Source organism: Paramisgurnus dabryanus, chromosome 6 (genome assembly GCF_030506205.2).
Source record: "Paramisgurnus dabryanus chromosome 6, PD_genome_1.1, whole genome shotgun sequence".
NCBI classification, from domain to species: domain Eukaryota; kingdom Metazoa; phylum Chordata; class Actinopteri; order Cypriniformes; family Cobitidae; genus Paramisgurnus; species Paramisgurnus dabryanus.
The window spans coordinates 35,420,040-35,441,768 of NC_133342.1; the positions used below are offsets into that span (position 1 = coordinate 35,420,040).

Genomic DNA, 21,729 nt, shown 5'->3' on the forward strand with positions numbered 1-21,729 from the left:
TTCAGATTGACTTAAAAGATCCACGATAGGCTTCGGTTAATCTTGTGAGTGAGTCCCAGAAAGAGCCGCTCGCCCGCTCCTGCACGGGTCCTGTGAGTGAACCACTCACGTCACTCTGAGTGACTCAGTCAACAAGAGGAGCCGTGTACGTCCGTCGGTGGCGGATCTTTCCAGCAGCACTGCTGCAGCAGTCCTCCTATTTAAAAATGTTAAACATTTGCAGCTTCTACCCAAAACATTGTGCCAGTCAATTATTTCAACAGATTAGCCTACATGAGTCAGTGGGTTAACAACACGAGCAAGGCTTGTTTCTCCTAGCCCAGGATTCAAGCTCCATGAGTTGAGTCACTCTCTGTGTGAATCCCCGAGCCGCCGACCAACTCATTGTCGCGCGCACGCATCCCTTTGTACTCGGACTCGGAGCTGCAAGAAATAATGATCCGGAATAGCAGCTTTTGGTTCACTCGGTACCCCCAGTCGACATTTGGTGATGTAAAGTAACTCGTTGTTGCAAGTTATGGCAGCTTATGTAGAGTTATTTGTTGTAATTCTGTTGTAAACATTTGAAGAGCTTTGTGTTTGATACAATTTCTCATTTTTAATGCAAAATCTGAGAGGACTCAACTGACTCGGGTTAATGGTCACTAAGGACTCATGGTTCTCGAGTCATTTTAGGGATCGGGTTAAATGATCCGAGTTTCGGGTGACTCGCTCATCACTAATTCTACTCTACAAATCATTGAAACATTTGATCAAAAGTTAATTATGAAGAAACAGGCATATAAAAAGCTCTATGCAAATGACATTGAATACGACTGCCGTAATGCTTTAGTGCGGTTCCTATCACACGTAGCGAGTAAAGACAAAGCCCATCATAAAGTGATGTGAGTTAGAGAGGCGGGACTCAAGAAATGCTAATCTAATCATATTAGCAATGTGCGTTAGAGAGGCGGGACTAAAGAAATGCAAAGCCAATCATATTAGCAATGTGAGTTACGGACGCGGGCATTGCAGAGAACGAAAGCTGTTAACCGTTTGTGTACCACATAGAGCGCTATTTTTACGGAACGGGATTGCAAAAGATTTCTATTCTCATTTAAATGATTCCTGAAAAAAATATAATAGTAAAAAATAGAAAACACAAGAATAAGATGGACATCAGTGGTTATATATAAATACAGATTAATTGTTTGGTCAAAATTATTGCTAGGGACAATTCAGTCTTCCCCTGAATATTGGTAGGGACATATGTCCCTAGCGTCCCACCCTAAATCTACGCCCATGGATATTTAAACATTCCTATAGTGATGTGTTGTAAATCTTCCACAAGCCACTATAATAAAATGATCTCACAAGAGAGTATCATCGTCTTTATTGTTACTGATTAATAAATGATTAAGAGGAAATGAGATTAATCGCAATTTCAAAATCTGTCTGGTAACGTATTCAAAGTTCACACACCACATTTACCTTAGCAGAACAGGGTACATCATTCCATCCACCAGTTATTTCAGCAACTGTACAGTCCTCTTGATCTTTATAATCATTTGGCTCATTTGTTCTCCATTTTGTAAAAGTTAGAGGTTGGTTATCCATGTCTACAAAAAGTCCTTCTTTCTCTTTATCTGTTGCACCAATGAACATAGATTTAGGTATGTTGTTCATTGACACAAGCACTTTATTTTCATCTTCATTTCTCGGCAGAGCAATTTTAGCCCCAGCGTCAGAGCAGAAGATTTGTGCGTTTTCAAAATTTGCCACCAGCCCATCAGACACAAAATATTTCTTTCCAACTTTCTTGAAGGTCTGAAATCCTAGGACTAAACAAGAAAAATAAAAGATGCTTATGAGCTTCAGATATTTTATGTGAATTATTTTCACTTGATTGAACACATTTACTTGATCTACCTTTTTCTACCACAGTGAGTCTCTCTGTAAGGTATTTGACATCTGCAGTTAATGTGTGTTGAACATCACCACCTGTAAAAGATGCAATTTAGCAGCTGTTAGAACAAACAGTGGAGAAGGGGTCGTGTACACCAAAGCATTTATGCCTGTGGCCGGCGTAAGTTTTCAATTGTTTTCAATGGAAGCGCTGTGCTTTTCAAAAACGGCAGCAGCTGGAGATTTTGTTCCACGACCAGCGCTGAGCACCCTGATTTTGAAAAACGGTTAGCTCGTCAATGTCACTTTCAGTCAGCTGTCCAATCACAAAGCAGGAGGGGCAGGACAAATACCACAACAACGAACCAACAACGACGCTCAGCTGAAGGAATGCTGGCATGCGCCCACAGTAGGGTGACCACCCGTCCCCATTTTGTGTGTTTTCGTGCTAATATCTGGCAACACAGGGTGACCAGCACCTAAACAGTGATCAAATGCCGTCATTCAGCATTATTCAGCGTGGAAAGGTTATTGCTGACATGATAATACATGTAAGACACACGCAATAATCATCATGATGTATGTAATAAATGCTTTTAACACTAAAAATCAGTAGAAAATAACACTGGTACAAAGATGTAGAGCAGTGAAATATGTCAAATATGTAAGCATTATGAAGAAGGCTATTTTATTTTATTCAGTTTAGGAGTTAGCATTTAACATAATAAGTCATGCTAAAAACATTCATAAGAGCACTAAACAAAGTTCTTGTTTATATAATGTTGCTTATTAAAACGATTAATATAATATAATAAGCATTGTTGCATGAAAATAAATTAATTATCCACCCTAACAGTAAAGAGTTTACAAATTGTGATAAAATAAATAGTGTATAATATAATGTCCACCCCCAAAACGTATAGAAAGACTAAAGAGTGTGTATTTAAGTGTAAATGGCAAAAAGGTTCAAACAGAATAAGATCCCAGGTAAAAAATAATTATACTTGAATGTACTAAGTATTTTGTAAAAGTTAAGCACTACAAATATACTAATATAAGGTGTATGGTTCTACTTTGGTACTTCAATGCACCTAAAAAGTATACAATACCAGTAAATAGATTTCTAGTGTTTTAAAATAAGTGTCTCAAAATAGCACAGTTAAGTACACTTAGATGAAGTAACAAATATAAAATTAAATGAATCATGTTAAATGAAGAATATGACAGCTCTTACATCTATATTAAACTATATTACATTGTATATTATATTAAAGCAATATTGCTTGAGTAGGGGTTTGATATATCTGCATGACTGTGATTGGGACAGAGGCACACGGTGTCTATAGACAGTTTCAGCAGTAACAACATAAACACGCGGCTTTCGTGGAACACACTTAACTTTCCAGTAAACTCCACTAAGAATAAATAACAACGAAGTCCTTTAAAAATAGTTGATTTATATAACAAGCAAAATAAACAACACGTAGATTAGGAAACCAAAAATGTATTTGTTCAAGAGTTCAGTTTACCAACTAGTCAAACCATTAAAGGGGACATATTATGAGATTTTTTTTAGATGTAAACTAAGTCTTAATCTAGGTCTGAGCAAAAGTGTGCCGTTTTGGGTGTGTCATTTAAAATGCAAATGAGCGGCTGAAGTGAAAATGTCACGCCCAGGGGCTGGCTACGGTTTAGCTAAAACCACGCCCCTTCTCAACTTCCACCTCGAGTCCCTGCAAGTAAGCTTACGATGGGCCTGTATGGGCATAGCCTAAGGGCCCCGCACAGGTTTGCTCACTGGCGAAACGTTGGCCCCTTAGTGCTGGCCCTGCATGGGCAGCCCTCACTTAGCCCCCAGTAAGCCCTCACATAGAGAAATCCCCAGAGTTTAATGAACACTGCTGGATGTATATATTGTCCCAATCTTACAGAGTGTTAAAAAGTAACAATGAAGCAGAATTAAAAGCGCTGTTATCCTCTCTCTCACCATCTCTGTCTGAAACCTAAAATTGCATTTTTACATCTTATTGGTAGAGTCATTTTCTTACTTTAGGTTGAGATTTTGTTTCATTTAAAGTCACCACTATTGTGATCAGTGTTTGATTTAGTTAAACTTGACTCGTGACTATTACATTGTTCAATCGTTTGATTGCTATAACTTTGTGTGTTTAAGACATGTTTGTTATAGCAGAGTGATTCTTGATGTATGTGCATCTACATCATTCAGCGGTTAATGTTTATGTGCAAACTATCAAAATCCTTCAGAATAATAAACTGCTATGAGAGTTCTGGACCTTACACTGCAGTATTTCATTGTTAACAGAAAAGAATGCTTCTGATGAGGGGGGAAAACTATATTAATAAATCTGTTCATTAAACGATTATGTTTGATGTTGTTCATGTATCAACCATCAATATTCAATTACTATTGCCTTTTCTTTGCTATAACATGTGTTTTAAACACACTTAGCTATAGCAGCCACAAAAACACTAACTTACACTCGAGTCAAGAGTCAAAGTCCAATTAAAACAACCACTGATCACAATAATGGTGACTTTAAATGAAACAGCCAACATCTTAACATAAGTTAAGAAAATGACTCTACAAGTAAGATGTGAAATGCAATTTTAGGTTTCAGACAGAGATGTTGAGAAAGAGGATAACACAGCTTTTAATTCTGCTTCATTGTTACTTTTTAACACTCTGTAAGATGGGACAATATACATCCAGCAGTGTTCATTTAACTCTGGGGATTTTTCTGTATGAGGGCTTCCTGGGGGCTAAGTGAGGGCTGCCCGTGCAGGGCCAGCGCTAAAGGGCCAACGTTTTGCCAATGAGCAAACCTGCGCGGGGCCCTTAGACTAGCCCTAAGTGGGCCCATAAAGGGCCATCGTAGGCTTACTTGCAGGGGTAGGTCCCCAAAGCCAACCCAATGACCAGACAACAACGAGAACAGGTAAAATATATGAACAATCTTTATTTATTTAAATATTTAAAAAGACTTGGGGAAATGGGGAAAGGGCAATTAAAACTAAACTCCTGCTCTGCCTTCCACCCTGCAAGTAAGCTTACGATGGGCCTGTATGGGCATAGCCTAAGGGCCCCGCACAGGTTTGCTCACTGGCGAAACGTTGGCCCCTTAGCGCTGGCCCTGCATGGGCAGCCCTCACTTAGCCCCCAGGAAGCCCTCAAATAGAGAAATCCCCGGAGTTAAATGAACACTGCTGGATGTATATATTGTCCCAATCTTACAGAGTGTTAAAAAGGTAAAACAATGAAGCAGAATTAAAAGCGCTGTTATCCTTTCTCTCACCTTCTCTGTCTGAAACCTAAAATTGCATTTTTACATCTTATTGGTAGAGTCATTTTCTTACTTTAGGTTGAGATTTTGTTTCATTTAAAGTCACCACTATTGTGATCAGTGGTTGATTTAGTTAAACTTGACTCTTGCCTTGTTCAGTCTTTTGATTGCTATAACTTTGTGTGTTTAAAACATGTTTGTTATGGCAGCATGCAATCCTTTGGTGGTGGTCAGTTCAGTAAATAAAGTCTGAACATCATCATATAAAAACGTATGTATTAATTATTTGTTTGCACACTTATCAGACGGATCTTTCCAACAGTATCTGTCTGCGTCCTGCAAGACGGAGGCGTCAGTTGTAGTAGGCGTGTCTTGTAGTAGGAAGAGGCGTGTCTTGTACTTTTCTAAATCGCGGTCCACCACGCGAGATCTTCCTCGAAGTCAGAAGCACATCAACAACGAAAAGCCTTTTAATGGTAAATTTCATTTTCTTAATGCAGATTCATTCAGTTTTGTGTAATTAGAGAGGCTATTAAAACGGTGTCGGTACATTGTGCATATTTATGCATAAAACGTATGGGTGGAGTGTTTTTGCACTGGGATTCTGCTGGTTAATTAAAAGCAATAAATTAATTTATTAATTCCTTGTATTAATAAAATCTATATATTTATTCTTCCAGGGATTAATAATAAGTGAAAGTGGCATTTCCAATCAGATATTTAAATCCACAAAAGAAAATGACACTAAGCCAGGGGTATTATTATAATTAACAATAAATTAAAGAAGTGCCTTATGAGTCTATTTATCATCTTGTTCTTTGTATATTTACAAATCAAACCGGTATGAGATACAAACACAGCACACAGTCAATTGTACATTATAAACATGCATAAACATCATAAGCTTACATACGACACAGTGTTTACACACACACACGTAAACATTGCAAATTAATTATTGTAAATCAATGCGTTACAACAACCTCCTTCCCTATGTCCCCGTTTTAATAATAATAAACACCTTTAACAAACAGACAGCAGATTAATAATTCATTTTTATTTAAGACGTTTCTCATTGAACACATTCATTTAAGACGTTTTTCATGTAACACATTTCTCATTGAACACATTCATTTAAGACGTTTCTCATGCAACACATTTCTCATTGAACACATTCATTTAAGACGTTTCTCATGTAACACATTTCTCATTGAACAAATTCATTTAAGACGTTTCTCATGTAACACATTTCTCATTGAACACATTCATTTAAGACGTTTTTCATGTAACACATTTCTCATTGAACACATTCATTTAAGACGTTTTTCATGTAACACATTTCTCATTGAACACATTCATTTAAGACGTTTCTCATGTAACACATTTCTCATTGAACACATTCATTTAAGACGTTTCTCATGTAACACATTTCTCATTGAACACATTCATTTAAGACGTTTCTCATGTAACACATTTCTCATTGAACACATTCATTTAAGATGGTTTAACAAGCCACAATGGACTTTAATCGTTGTATTTTCAATTTTTTGAAAAAACAATTCCATGTCCTCAAAATACTCAAAATTAAAAACGAACGGATCCATAATTTTATGCTTTTCATCAGCATTAAAGGTGTCACCATTAAAAATGAAATTCTCCAGTGACTCTACAGCCTCGCTGTCTTCCATGCCAAGGAAGCGTGGCACCTGGACCTCACATTTGAAGAGGTTCTGTTCCTTCAGCTGTGTTACCAAATTGCTCGCTTCCTGCATGTCTTCAATATTCTGCATGAGGTAAAAAACAATGAATTAAAATAAATATTACTGATGATAGAAACAAGACAAGAAAAATCTCACTAACAGGAGGATAGTTATGAGAAAGCCTTCACATGTCATCTATTCATTGGCATTAATTTGTGACCATTTTGCATTTATAATAACATTTACCAGTTGGCCACACCACCACCTTTCATACTAAATATTGCTTCTCCATAACAGTAATTTTTGTACTAAACTTCAATTATTCTGGAAGATCTATGTGTCATACCAACAAAGAAATAGGCTGACTAAAATCAGAAGTGGAACATCACGGTCATGACTACATTTTTGCAGAGAACATTCAGAATTGGGTCAACATTCTGTTTACAATAACTAGATCTAAAGTTTGACAAAATTCACTGTATGTCCTTTTATACCATTACTAATCCTTTGTGCTATTTGCCAGTCTTAAATAGTAAAATATGTTACCATTGTTTTCACTGGTGGTGGCTCCTCTTCTTCCTCCACTCTCAAAGCCTGAAACAGACAACACAAACTTGTTTGCATTTTGTGATGCTTTTGCACTAGAAAGCTTATTTGATGATAAAGAAAAGTGACCTTGGGGCCATCAACCAAAGTCACAGGAAGCCTCTGTCCTTGCTCTTCCACGCTCAAGGCCTGATAGAATACAAAGGACGAGTTACAACAGGTATTTTTATGTTTATTGTGAATTGTACTTTGTACAATAGTTTCAGATTAAAGGGAATACAATACAGAAGAGGGTACGAATATACAAAGAATGGAGGGGGGCTTACTGAGGATGGGCAGAGCTGTTGTGGCAGGGGTGGGGGGGTAAGTGTACTGTGTATATTGTGAGGATGGCCTTACTTAGCCTGATATGACCATCCGCTTTCACTACGTATGTGGTGGAATGAAATTGAAGTCGAGCGGAGCCACTAGGCTAGGGTGGCCATTCGTGCCAGTTCCGCCGGACACGTCCCGAACATGTTTTCGGGTTCGTTCTCCGGAAGTCGCGTTGCTCGACCGCATACGTCATCAAGGTTCTCACATTTCAGTTAAAATACATTAGAAAATTAAAATGTATTTCTTTTAAGACATACAATCATTGTAGTTTCATTCTTACCTTGAAATATAACGGTTGCTTTTCTGAAATTAAACCCGAAATATTAAACCTTGATGACGTATGCGGTCGACCAACGCGACTTCTGGAGAACGAACCCGAAAACATGTTCGGGACGTGTCCGGCGGAACTGGCATGAATGGCCACCCTACACTAGGCGGCACGGCCTAGCTACACTGTAAAAAATTGTGCCGTTAAATAACAGTAATCAACTGGCAGCTTGGTTGCCAGCAAGATAATGTTATTTTACGGTTCTGCCTCTGTTAAAATACAGTTCTACTTCCGTTAATTTACAGCTCCCCTATTTTAACAGTATGTTAATGTTATAATGCCCTGAAAGCAACTCATTTCATTTAGGAAACCAATTGCCTGATCCATTCAAGTTTATAAATATATATATTTACATGGTGGTGTTAGTATTGTGAACTTAATTAATTTGAGTCCACTGAAAACAAATATTACTTCTAAAATTGAACTGCAAACATTCAAACTTTCACACAAATCTCATGTAGTTCATCATGAGCAAACTACAAAGTTACTGCTTTAAAATAAAACAACAGGCAGCATAACATCGATGATCTACTGCCCATCCTTGACCTAAACAACCACACTACTCTTCAGCACAATGGTAACCCAAAAACTGAGTCAAATCCTAACAAAACAAAACATTAAACACTAAGAGATCTCTCACATTATCATCTTGTGTAAATCCCCTGAACAGTTTTTAAGTTCACATGATTTTTAAAAACAAAATACAAGGACTTTTCTCTAATGTCTGTGTGAAATTAACATATTTCTGTATGCAAATTTGACTGTTAAGTTTTCTGTTTTTTAACAGCACATTCTGTTAAATAACAGTAATCAACTGGCAGCTTGGTTGCCAGCAAGATAATGTTTTTTTACGGTCTCCTTCGGACTGTTAAAAAACATTAGCATTCTGTGTTTTTATATCTTACATATTTAACCCTTTAAACCCCATCGCAAAATCCTTGGTGTCAAAAGAACACTGCTTAATGTGTCCACACTACAAAGAGTAAAAGAAACAGACCCAATGTTGAAGTTAATGAGATAATGAAGTGATGATTGAGTTAATGATGAACAGCTGCTGTTAACAAACACAATCACTGAATGAAAGATGAACACGAACCGAATTAAAGAGAAAACAAGCAGAAACTCAACTTACAGACTTAGAAGAGACTCAAACTTACTCAGATTTTCTAAGATCTCACAAGAAGATCATCAAACAACTCCACAAACAGCATTACCATCTTCACTTATTACAAACCAGTTAGATTTTATTTTATATGTACATTAGCTCTTACTGAGAAATAAATCATAAGGTGTGGTTTCCTAAACAGGTATTATCTTAAACCAGGAATAGTTTAATTAGGAAATTTAACAAGTTTTAACAAACATGCCTAACTAAAAACATTACTTGTGCATTTTCAGGCGAAACAAAGTTCACTGATGTATTTTAAAATATGTCAGTGCAAGTTGTTTTGAGTTTGGACAGCTCTAGTCTAATAGTCTAATCCCTAAATAATAGTTACCATTCTCGTGATCAGTGTTTACTTTAGTAGGACTCTTGATCCTTGGGTTTGCCCTTTGGTGTTATATTTATTCATGCTTATCAATGTGATTTGAAAGACATTGAATATGGCAAAAAAGTATAAATAAAGTATTATCACTAACTAATGACTGTTATGGTGTAAGTCTCATGAGTCAAAAGTAATTTACAGATTTATACAGAAGCTCATAAGTGATTAGATGGGTGGCAGCCCCTTATAGTAGTCTTATAATGTGACAGAAACTGAGTGTTGAGGTAGCCAGAGGAATCTTAAAAACATCGGGATTAAATGAAATTAAAAAACACAAGCATACTACACACACAGACATCAAGAATCAGGCTATGAATCTCAACAATGGTGACTATCAAATGAAAAGCTTCATGCTGCAATGCATGCTGGGTATCAGCATAGTACAAAACTCATTAGGCCGATGAACTGTTTTTCCATTTTCTTTTGTCACCCTAGTTGAGAATCGTAGGCTGATTCTTGATGTCTGTGAGTGTCATCTGAGGACTGGTTTCATGTTTGCAAAAATGCATTTGTAGGCAACTCTGTCAAGCTATCAGATTACTGTTATACTAATAATTCATGTAATGATTCTGAATCAAATATGTAAATACTTATTCATAAACATTCCTAAAAACAACTAATTTTTATGATTAAGCTTCATAAGGCTGGTAAGACAAACTACTGATCAATAATCAGACATCCAACCTCACAAGTGTCTATCATCTCTTGGTTTTCGTTGCCATAACAAACATGCATCATAAAGACACAGTTACAGCAACAAAACTGCAAACCAAGTCAAGAGCCCAACTAATGAAAACAGTGATCACAATAATGGTGACTTTAAAGAAAATGCTTGTAAAGTCTAGTAAACACCTGTTTGTTCTCAGTAAGAACTATTGTAGATGTATAACAGAAATAAAGTCTTAAAATTAAAAGTGGTTTATAAGTGAAGATGGTAATGGTGTTTGTGTAAATGTTTAATTCTCCTCTGGTGATATATGGAGAGATTTAATGTGTTGTGTTATTTTCAGTTGATGTTCATCAAAGTCTTTGTGTCTGTAAGTGTTTCTGCTCATCTCTTCTCTTTTTTTGTTTATCTTTTCTTCAGTGATTCTGTTTATTAGCAGCAGGTTTCCATCATTAATGCTTCAGTATCTGAACTCATTGACTTGATTTCAGGTGGATCATAAGGAAACTTATGTAGGGAATAGTGAATGAGGGTGTAGGGTGTGATTTGGGACGCAGTCTTAAACGGTGGACTCTCAGGGCTGGAAATTCACATTATTCTGAAAACTGTTTTTTTACAGAATGCAGAATTTAACAGTATACTTCTGTTTTTGTTAAAAAACAGAATCATACTGTTAAATTTGGCTGTTTTTTAACAGCAATTTTTTACAGTGTAGGTCTTGATGTTCTATGTGCAAAACTTAGTATAGTGTGTTGAAACTATTTTAATTCTATTCCTGGTATCATTTCTGGTTAATGGACCCATGTTGCAGCAGGCAGTTAAGTCAGTTTTTCCAGGAAGTAGCAAAGTAAGCGCAGGTGTAACTAATAAAAGCCAATAATTTTGTGTTCACAATGTTTACTTTTTCATCTAGCAAATGTACAAGCAACCATCATCTGTGTTTACGACCAAGCATTCTATGAAAGGCAAACCCATTACCTCAATCTCCTTTAACTTGCACTTCCTCAGATGCATAACAGGCTGCCGATGACCTTTTAGGAGATCCATGGACTTATTGGTCCAATGTGCAAAATGCTTGTCGTGGCTAAATGAGGTAGTGGAGGGAAATAAGAGTGTAAATACAAATATTATTAGAAATGCAATAACCGGAAGCATAAATCCTGCTATTAAGTGTTAAATCATGTGAGAATCTGTAAATGCCCTAATGTTAAATAAGTACTTGTCTAGTTGGAAGTTCTCCATCAACATGATACACCACCACCTCCTAAGGGCCATACCCTTATTGGAAAATAGGTGCATACTGTTAATTACAAATGTGTCAAAGTTCATGGTGAATTTGTGAGAAGGAAATCACACTATCTGAGAACCTAGGCTAGACTTTATAATATCATGCATGTTGCATGCATGTTGTGTAGAGTTGTAAAACGCAATCCTTTGTTCATTAACACTAACAATACAGTGACTGTAAAGAGTAGAACAATATTCAATATCATATGACCTTAAACATGACATAAGTTATATATTATAAAGTCTAGCCTAGGTTCTCAGATACTGTGACCCCCTGCTCACAACGTCACTGAATTGACCATTAACTATTCACCTGAACAGTTATCGCTATAATCCTTGACCAACAAAACATAGACAACACATTTTCTGTGTTATTATGTTCGGTTCAGGAGCTATGATGCAATATACATAATTCGGTACTTATGGCAAAGTTAAAATAGTTCGTTAAGAATGTTAAACAGTAGCACAAACACAAGATAAACAAAACAGCTTGTAAAAACAAAACATTAATTCTTGTTAATCCACTTCTTTCGTACTTACCGACATCATCTTAACTTCCTCGCGTGATGCGTGATCTAAAAAATTTACCGCGAAAGAGGGAGCTCTCTTCTTCTTCTTCTTCGAGCTTATTGGCGGCTCGCATTCTTGAAAGAGCAATACCGCCATCTACTGTGGGTAATGGATCGGGAAGATCTCGCGTGGTGGACCGTGATTTAAAAAAGTACAAGACACGCCTCCTAATACAAGACACGCCTACTACAACTGACGCCTCCGCCTTGCAGGACGCAGACAGACACGACTCGATCTTTCTCTGACAATGTGATACTATAGGATGAGATTGAGCTCTCTCTTAGCAGTTTGTCTTTCTGAAGAATTTTGAAACACTGACACTTAAAATTAACTGCTCTACAACGTAGACACACAAATATCAAGAATCAGAGTATGAATCACAATGATGGTGACAATAAAATGAAAAGCTTCATGCTGCAATGCATGCTGGGTATCAACAAATTACAAATCTCATCCAGGACTCCCAGAATGCACTGCGGCATGAATAAATAATGACCTTTTTTACCATTTTCTTTGTCACCATTGTTGAGATTCATACTCTGATTCTTGATGTCTGTGCATCTACATTGTGCAGTGGTTAATGTTTATGTGCACACTATCAAAATCCTTCAGAATGATAAACTGCTATGAGAGTTCTGGACCTTACACTGTAGTATTTCATTATTAACAGAAAAGGATGCTTCTGATGGGGCGGGAAACTATATTAATAAATCTGTTCATTAAATGATTATGTTTGATAATGTTTATGTATCAACCATCAATATTTAACTACAATTGCCTTTTCTTTGCTATAACATGTGTTTTAAACACACTTAGATATAGCACTTAGAACACACTAACATGCCAACGGTCAAGAGTCAAAGTCCAATTAAAACAACCACTGATCACAATAATGGTGACTTTAAATGAAACAGCCAACATCCTAACATAAGTTAAGAAAATGACTCTAAAGTAAGATGTGAAATGCAATTTTAGATTTCAGACAGAGATGTTGAGAAAGAGGATAACACAGCTTTTAATTCTGCTTCATTGTTACTTTTTAACACTCTGTAAGATGGGACAATATATACATCCAGCAGTGTTCATTTAACTCTGGGGATTTTTCTGTATGAGGGCTTCCTGGGGGCTAAGTGAGGGCTGCCCGCGCAGGGCCAGCGCTAAAGGGCCAACGTTTTGCCAATGAGCAAACCTGTGCGGGGCCCTTAGACTAGCCCTAAGTGGGCCCATAAAGGGCCATTGTAGGCTTACTTGCAGGGCAGGCAAGCTATGGCCAAGCGAGTGACAGAAAGGGGGGGGACGACAACGGGGGTCCAAGGCGCTATAGGCCCAAGGGAGACGTAGAAAGCAGGCTCCTGCCTGTCCCCGCTATCCGTTGCGCCCTCCTTTTCCTTCCTGGATGGAGAGGTAAAACAGTATGAGTTGTCGAAGTTAATCTCCTGTCTGCGTACCTGTATTCCACTTCGCGGGAACTTCACCGCTCGGGCTCGTACAGTTCTTTGTCGTTTGTTCACTCTCCTCTTTCTCCACAGGCAGCGGCTGGGACACAAAGACACAGTTAATCTGACTTAGATGGCTCTCACCTCTTCGCTGGCTACAGCTCTTGGTAAGTACAGGTTTCACACAGCTCGTTCTCTTGGTGCTCACTCTCGTTCTCTTTCTCCACAGGCAGCGTCTGGGACACAAAGACACAGTTAATCTGACTTGGATGGCTCTCACCTCTTCGCTGGCTACAGCTCTTGGTAAGTACAGGTTTCACACAGCTCGTTCTCTTGGTGCTCACTCTCGTTCTCTTTCTCCACAGGCAGCGGCTGGGACACATAGACACAGTTAATCTGACTTGGATGGCTCTCACCTCTCTCTGGGTGTAAAATACAGTAAGTACGGGGTTAACAACAGTGGTTCTTCTCGTGCAAATGTGTGCAGCACACTCTCCGTCTCTGTCGATCAATGGGCTTAACAGGTTAGTATACAACTTTACAAGGTGGCGGACTTACGACAGCTGGTCTTTGCGATGTATCAGATGGGGCGACAGTTCCTAGGTGGCGCCGGGGGCGAACCCTCTCGGCGAACTCAATAGCCGCAGAGGGGCGAAACGGCACACCGTCTCACCGGGTCGAGCGCTGCCCTCTCCTCGCTACCCGTTGGGCGATCGAACACTGGACAGGGGCGCCCCTTTGTAGAGACCCCGGGACGGCTGAACTCCTTTACCTCTCTCTCTGCGACAATGAGAACCCCACAGGTAAAGTATCAACATAAAGGGCCCGTGATCATACTCACACAAATGCCAACCGTTCTGTTCTTCACCGCCACTCTCCAAAAACCCGCCCAATGTTCGGACGGGAACTCGTTCCCGGGCACCACACCGCTGTTTTGAAACTGAAGCACGCTCACAGCATATAATATACAGGTCTCTCTAGGGCCGTTAGCCTCTTCGTCTTTCCTCTGCGAAATGAATGAAAGCGGGGGTACGTCTGACAAGACACACAGCAATTGCACAGCAATCCACAGCAATACACAGCACAACTTCAAAGTGAAAGTTTCTACAGCACACGGACTCACCCACCACACTCAGGTGTACACAAAGGACGCCTGTCTTCCTCCACTTCACCTTGGGCGAATACGGCGATGGATAATACGGCCTAGTTGCTCGTTTCGTTGCTGTACTTGCTTCAGTAAAAGGTTCCTTCGGCTCACCCACCACGCTATCTCAGGGGTAGGGCCGCCCTCCATTGCCTGGAGGTACTCACTGAAAATACAAGTCAATATAAAATTTGTTTCCAATAGAATGGTTTGTTAATCACGACTGTTGCACTTTCTTCGTCCCACGTTTCACTGCTTCAGTTCACGCTGCAAACACTCCAAACGCACTGACAGGGCGGTTTCTTTCGCCAACCGGGTTATGCTACACTTCCGGTAAATCACCACCTCTCCACAGGTGTGTACTCACAACAATACGTTTCCTTCCCCTTTGTTTCTCTCGATATATGTCGAATTTCGATCGTTCTTCGACCTATAAGGTTCACTATGTCTTCATCAACATCCAACTTCAGTCTAAGAAAGAGAGAGAGCGTAAACAGCCACCAACCGTGTATCGGGCGAGCACAACTCAGCACTTCAACACACACCAACCACACAAACTGTGATTTAGACTGATCTTAAATACTGCCCTGTATGCTCGTGTCCTCCAATCACCCGGCGTTCCTCTTAACTGCACACAGCTGCGCTCGATTTGTTGATATTAGCTCTCGCGACGCTACCGGAAGTCCGGTGTCTCTCTTTCCCGGTCCGGATGGAAACTTCCGGGCGGAACCGAACTTTCCCAATTTTCGGTTCCGCCCCTGAAAAGATCGTCACCTTGTGACACAAACACTGATCACAATGATGGTGGTTTGTTGAAATTGAAACTCAATTGTGCTGTCAAGTCCTTCTTTTCTTTCTCTTTCTCTCTGCACTAAATGGCAGTGCTGTGGTTGGATAGTCCAGATAAAGGGGGCGGTATTACCTTATTCTGACATCACAATGGGAGCCAAATTACAATGACCTATTTTTTCACATGCTTGGAAAGAATGGTTTACCAAAACTAAGTTACTGGGTTGATCTTTTTCACATTTTCTAGGTTGATAGAAGCACTAGGGACACAATTATAGCAGTTAAACATGGAAAAAGTCAGATTTTCATAATATGTCCCCTTTAAGATTTAATGTGCTACATTTTGTGATAAATGTCTATTTGACTTGTGAGACATCACATCAGAGAGAATATTTGTCTACTAAATCACGCGTGTGGATACTAGAATAGTTGAGCACTTGTATTTTGTTCTGACAGCTGTTTAGAAGTTAAACTTATCCATTTAGAAAATAACTCTGCAAGTTATCATTTTATTTTTCAAACAGAGATGCTGATAGAGAGGCAAACGTGAAAGATTGCAGCTTTTGGAGGCATACACCCAACAGTATTCATCTATTGCATTTAATAATTTGTCTTTCTTTATTATTTTAGTATTTTCTCCAGAAAACGAGTCATCAAAATAAAAATTTAGAGACAGGAAAATGTCCAAAATGTAATTGATTTGAATGACCAGCAGGTGTTCACCATTAATGTCTTAATCATCACTTCATTATCTCATTAACTTTAACACTGATTCAGTTATATTTTTAACACCAGTTTTTTTAACACCGATCCTGGTGTGGATTATATAAACACCAAATAGTGTTTATTTAACACTGGTAGAGTTAATTGAACACTGGGGATTTTCCTGTGTATTTAAATTTGTATAAATATAGTGAATAAGTCACATTTAAAGAATAAATTTCAAGAATAAATATGTCTTTTTCCAGTTATTGTCTATTGTGTTTGATAATGATTACAATGGCAGGCATAATAATATTTTTTCATTTGGAATAATTCGGCCGTGTTTTTATTTTACCTGGGAGACCTGAATTTCCCTTTTCTCCTTTAGGGCCTATTAAACCTGCGGGTCCCATTTTGCCTGGAGGTCCCTGTGCACCAATTCCTGCAGTGCAGAGAGTAATGACTAAAGCATTAGAACTAAATCATTAAAGCATTAAACTAAATTATACACAATAAACAAACAAAAGTACAAAGCATAAACCTGGATCTCCTTTCTCCCCTTTTAGCCCAGGAAAACCATCTCTTCCGTCTCTACCATCCCTACCAGGGCTGCCGTTGTGTCCAGGTGTACCAGGCACCCCAGCTAAGGCTGGACAGCTGCTGTCCGAAGCAGCCAATAGATCCGGCACAAACTGTATTAGGATCAGTGCCGCACAAAGATAATGCTTTAACACCGCCATTTGCTGTTTGACATGGAAACATTTGAATATTTTAAATGATGATGTTTGAACATTTTATTTTGTTTCAAATAATGAGTAAATGTAACATTTTCTTTATTGAATGTTAAACAAAGTTAAAGGCAGGATAGGCAGGAATTAGCTAAAAAAACTTTTTTACAAATTTGTTTAAACTTTCTTTATATACCAATACATAAGTAAAATGTAAGTACTCTGAAAAAGAGAGTATAAAAATCGAGTGTCTGTAGACCTCTTACCACTGTTTTAAAGGGGTCATATGATGAAAATGTTAGCATTGCCACTTTGTAGGTGTGAGCAAAAATAGGTCATTGAAATTTGGCTTTCATTATGATGTCATAAGGATATCTTATTAGAATAATACCGCCTCCTTAATCTGAACTCTCCAACCACTGCACTGCCGTTTAGTGCAGAGAGAAAGAGAGAGAAAAGAAGGACTTGACAGCACAATTGAGTTTGAATTACAACAAACCACCATCATTGTGATTAGTATCTGCTTCAGCCGCTCATTTGCATTTTAAAAGTCACACCCAAAACGACACATTTTTGGACTTGACAGCACAATAGAGTTTCAATTACAACAAACCACCATCATTGTGATCAGTGTTTGCACTTCATCAGCTCATTTGCATTTTAAAAAACACACCCAAAACGACACATTTTTGCTCAAACCTACAAAGTGGCAATGCTAACATTTTCATCATATGACCCCTTTAAACACAGCTCATTTTTCCATTCACTCCACCCCCTCCCTTCTGGGTTTCTTCTAAAGCCACGCCCCCAAAACACATGAACGCGAGACACCGACAGCTTTGCTGGGAGAAGGATTTACCTCAGACAAGCGGAGAGGAAGGAGCACGGTGCATGTAATAACATCAAGTCACAATCACATATAATACACCTAACTTTATCACTATGAATATAAACAGATAGGATGGCTTTTAGTACTCACTATTAAGCCAGTGTTTTGCATGGAAGAGTTTCCGTGATGAAAGCATTGTTGACTCTGATGATAACTACACTCCGGAGACAATACCGCTACGTCACATCGTAGACTCGAGGAAAAGCCACGTGATATTTACTCTCGTTTGATTGCTTCGTTTATTCCTTTTTTTGCCTTGTTTGCCTTCACTGACTGGATATGCAGGTACTGTGAGTTGTGAATGAACTTTCTCTGCCATACTTTTGCTCTTCCTAGAGTGCCTCGTGCACGTTCAAATCAATCGGGTGTGCGCATGTCTGGGCAGATCCCATAGCAACGGGTGATGCCATGGTCGCGAGAGAGAGTGATATTCGCGCAAGCAAATCATTTGTTTCGTCCCGAATGGAAATAATTAACTGTGTTTAACACAGTCGTGAGAGGTCTACAGACACTCGAGTTTTATACTCTCTTTTTCAGTGTACTTACATTTTAATTATGCATTTGTATATAAAATCAGTTTAAACAAATTTGTAAAAAAGTTTTTTAGATAATTCCTGCCTACCCTGCCTTTAAAGGGGACATATTATGAAAATCTGACTTTTTCCATGTTTAACTGCTATAATTGTGTCCCCAGTGCTTCTATCAACCTAGAAAATGTGAAAAAGATCAACCCAGAAACTTAGTTTTGGTAAACCATTCTCTGCAAGCATGTGAAAAAATAGGTCATTGTAATTTGGCTCCTATTGTGATGTCAGAATAAGGTAATACCGCCCCCTTTATCTGCAATATCCAACCACAGCACTGCCATTTAGTTCAGAGAGAAAGAGAAAGAAAAGAAGGACTTGACAGCACAATTGAGCTTCAATTACAACAAACCACCATCATTGTGATCAGTGTTTGCACTTCAGCCGCTCATTTGCATTTTAAATGACACGCCCAAAACGGCACACTTTTGCTCAGACCTAGATTAAGACTTAGTTTACATCTAAAAAAATCTCATAATATGTCCCCTTTAAAGACAAAAACAGAAAGTTACGGAAATGTACGACCTTTAAGGCATATGAGTCTTACCAACAGATCAGTCCTGGAGATCACCAGTTAATCTCTGTAGACACAGAACAAAATACTACTAAATACTCTATCTTTAATTCATGTCAGTCTCAGAACAGAGGACAGATTTGTAACAAAAAGACACTGTGACTCATGCCCTTATCATGGGTTACTCAAACTTTAGACAGATTAAAGGTTTTATTTGCAAACAGGTCCTCAGTGTTTGTCTAATGTAAGTGCACTTTGATTGGAACATATTTGTTCAGAGCTGGAAATATTTAAGGAACCTTTATGGAGAGAAACATAACATGATCTGTGAAAAACATGAGGGTGAGTACGATAACAAGTGTGATAAGGGGCCATTATGAAAATTAAAAAAATGTTTGTGTTAAAAGTGTAGTAACCATGTTTTTTGGTGTATTAGCAAAACCATGGTTTTACCACAGTAACCCTGGTTTAACTATGTTTTTGAATACCATGGTTAATTTTTCGTAAGGGGGAGGCGGCTGGGGGATCCAGGACCAGTACATTTTGTGAATGAATTATTTACAGTAATAAATGTGAAGTTGGCTATGTTGTGTCTCTGGCAGGGGTGTAGCCGGCATCTTACAAGTGGGCGGGCTGAGTCACACGGATCAGCCATAACATTAGGACCACCTCCCTAATATTGTCCCCCTTTTGTCACCAAAACAGCCCTGACCCGTCGAGGCATGGACTCCACTAGACCTTTCTATCAGAACCAGCCTTACCTTGTTAGCAATTTCAGCTACAGTAGCTTGTCTGTTGGATCGGACCACACAGGTCAGCCTTCGCTCCCCACGTAGGTGCATCACTGAGACTTGGCTGCCCATGACCCTGTGGCTGGTTCACCGCTTTTCCTTCCTCGGACCACTTTTAATAGGTACTGGCCCCTGCAGACTAGGAACACCCCACAAGAGCTGCAGTTTTGGAGATGCTCTCACCCAGTGGTCTAGCCATCACAATTTGGCTCTTGTCAAAGTATAAAGTTTAGATCCTTACCCTTGCCCATTTTTCCTGCTTCTAACACATCAACTTTAAGGAAAAGTGTTTGTCTGCAAATTTCATGTGTTAGAAGCAAGAAAGTGATCAAGCTAAAGGATCTGAACAACTTTGACAAGGGCCAAATTGTTGAAATTGCTAAAAAAGTGAATGCTGTTACTGATGGAAAAGTCTAGTGGAGTCCATGTCTCGACAGGTCAGGGCTGTTTGGGTGGCAAGAGGGCAAGAAAATATGAACGCAATAACATATGAACTCAGTTAGCACTCTAAAGCCTTGAGATGCAAGATCACGGCCACACACATAATTTCAAACAGCATGTGAGTAAATCTGTTTTGCGTCGTCTTGTGCTTAAATATTTAAATTGGCAATATCTGAAGCATGTGAAATGATCGCTTGTGCCGACGCAGTAACAGGTCTGCGCTTTTCCCGCTCTTATCCTTTGAACTTTGAAGCTCATCCAGACGTGCGTGCATGAAAGATGATTTGATTTATAACGCTCACTTGTGATTGGGTAAATGTTACTTTACTCAAATCTAAGTAACAAAAAACAAAGCATGGGCAGGAATAGTGGTGGCGGGATGAAGGCTAGAAAGGATACAATTGCGTGCAAAATCTGAAATCTCACCAGATGAGCACTGTTTTCATCCTATTTCTACCCCTAAACCCCACATTTGACGTGATTTAGGCCGTAGCTGTATCCTATCAAGCCAGAACTGCTGTTTTTCATACTAATTCTACACCCAAATCTAACCCTATTAACTTCCACCAATCCCACACAGTAGAGTCGTAAGATTAATATAATAAAAAAACTAACAGAAAAAACAGAAAGTTACAAAAATGTACGGGCTTTAAGGCACGAGTCTTACCAACAGATCAGTCCTAGAGATCATCAGTTAATCTTTGAAGACACAAACGCAGTACACAGACTTTACAATTTCAACAAACTACTACTAAATACTTTATAATTTTATTCAGTCTTAGAACAGAGGACAGATATGTAACAAAAAGACACTGTGACTCATGCCTTTATCATGGGTTACTCAAACTTAAAACAGATTAAAGGTTTTATTTGCAACCAGGTCCTCAGTGTTTGTCAAATGTAAGTGCACTTTGATTGAACATATTTGTTCAGAGCTGGAAATATTTTAAAGTAACCTTTATGGAGAGAAAAATAACATGATCTAGTAAAACATGAGGGTGAGTACGGTAAATGACGACAAAGAAGTGACGAGAACTGTATTAAAGGCAAAAAGATCATTAAACTGCAGATCATTACAACATCTTCAAGTGTTGTAAAACTCTAGTGTTTGATTTAAGGGGCCCTTACGAAAATGAAACATGTTTTTTGTAGTAAAAGTGTAGTAACCGTGGTTTTTTGTGTATTGATTATTATTAGCTGGTTGATTTTTTTGTGTATTTTATAGTTTATTGGTTACTATTACACTCTTTTTACACACTGTTTACAGACATTTCTGTTTATTCAAAAACTGAACATTCTTTAGATTTATAGAACACTGTCCGTAGATTTACAGAACATTCTCCGCCTATGAAATGCAACAATGGTGACAATCAACAACAAAGCTTCATGCCGCAATGCATGCTGGGTACCAGGATTGTAGAAAACTCTTTCTTACCATTTACTCTCACCATTGTTGAGATTTGTATCCAAAGTGTTGATGTCTCTGAAGCAAAAACCACAGCTGA

The 21,729-nt window shown here is 38.6% G+C and overlaps 1 protein-coding gene across 2 annotated transcripts; it reads right to left on the bottom strand.

Annotated features, from left to right (window-relative positions):
* Nucleotides 1-1,206: 1,206 nt before the first annotated feature.
* Nucleotides 1,207-21,729, bottom strand: LOC135767456 (mannose-binding protein C). 2 transcript variants are annotated; one of them, XM_065277182.2, is made up of 6 exons: nucleotides 21,660-21,729; nucleotides 19,026-19,059; nucleotides 16,819-17,020; nucleotides 16,633-16,719; nucleotides 1,909-1,980; nucleotides 1,207-1,820 (listed from the first exon to the last, which is right to left on the bottom strand). In XM_065277182.2, exons 3-6 carry the CDS (start codon nucleotides 17,015-17,017, stop codon nucleotides 1,447-1,449), a joined length of 732 nt encoding a protein of 243 aa, XP_065133254.1. In that variant the 5' UTR covers nucleotides 17,018-17,020; nucleotides 19,026-19,059; nucleotides 21,660-21,729; the 3' UTR covers nucleotides 1,207-1,446. The 2 variants fall into 2 exon arrangements, with proteins under 2 accessions (XP_065133254.1, XP_073671109.1); XM_073815008.1 differs by lacking the exon at nucleotides 21,660-21,729 and having other exon boundaries at nucleotides 1,210-1,820; nucleotides 19,026-19,167.

What these genes read in the sequence shown, in the direction of transcription:
- LOC135767456 (XM_065277182.2), bottom strand. Translation starts at nt 17,017, where the DNA reads ATGGCGGTGTTAAAGCATTATCTTTGTGCGGCACTGATCCTAATACAG. An exon ending in GGGAAATTCAGGTCTCCCAG is followed by an intron (nt 1,981 to 16,632) that starts GTAAAATAAAAA and finishes CATCTTTTACAG; the next exon opens with GTGGTGATGTTCAACACACA. An exon ending in ACTCACTGTGGTAGAAAAAG is followed by an intron (nt 1,821 to 1,908) that starts GTAGATCAAGTA and finishes TTTCTTGTTTAG; the next exon opens with TCCTAGGATTTCAGACCTTC.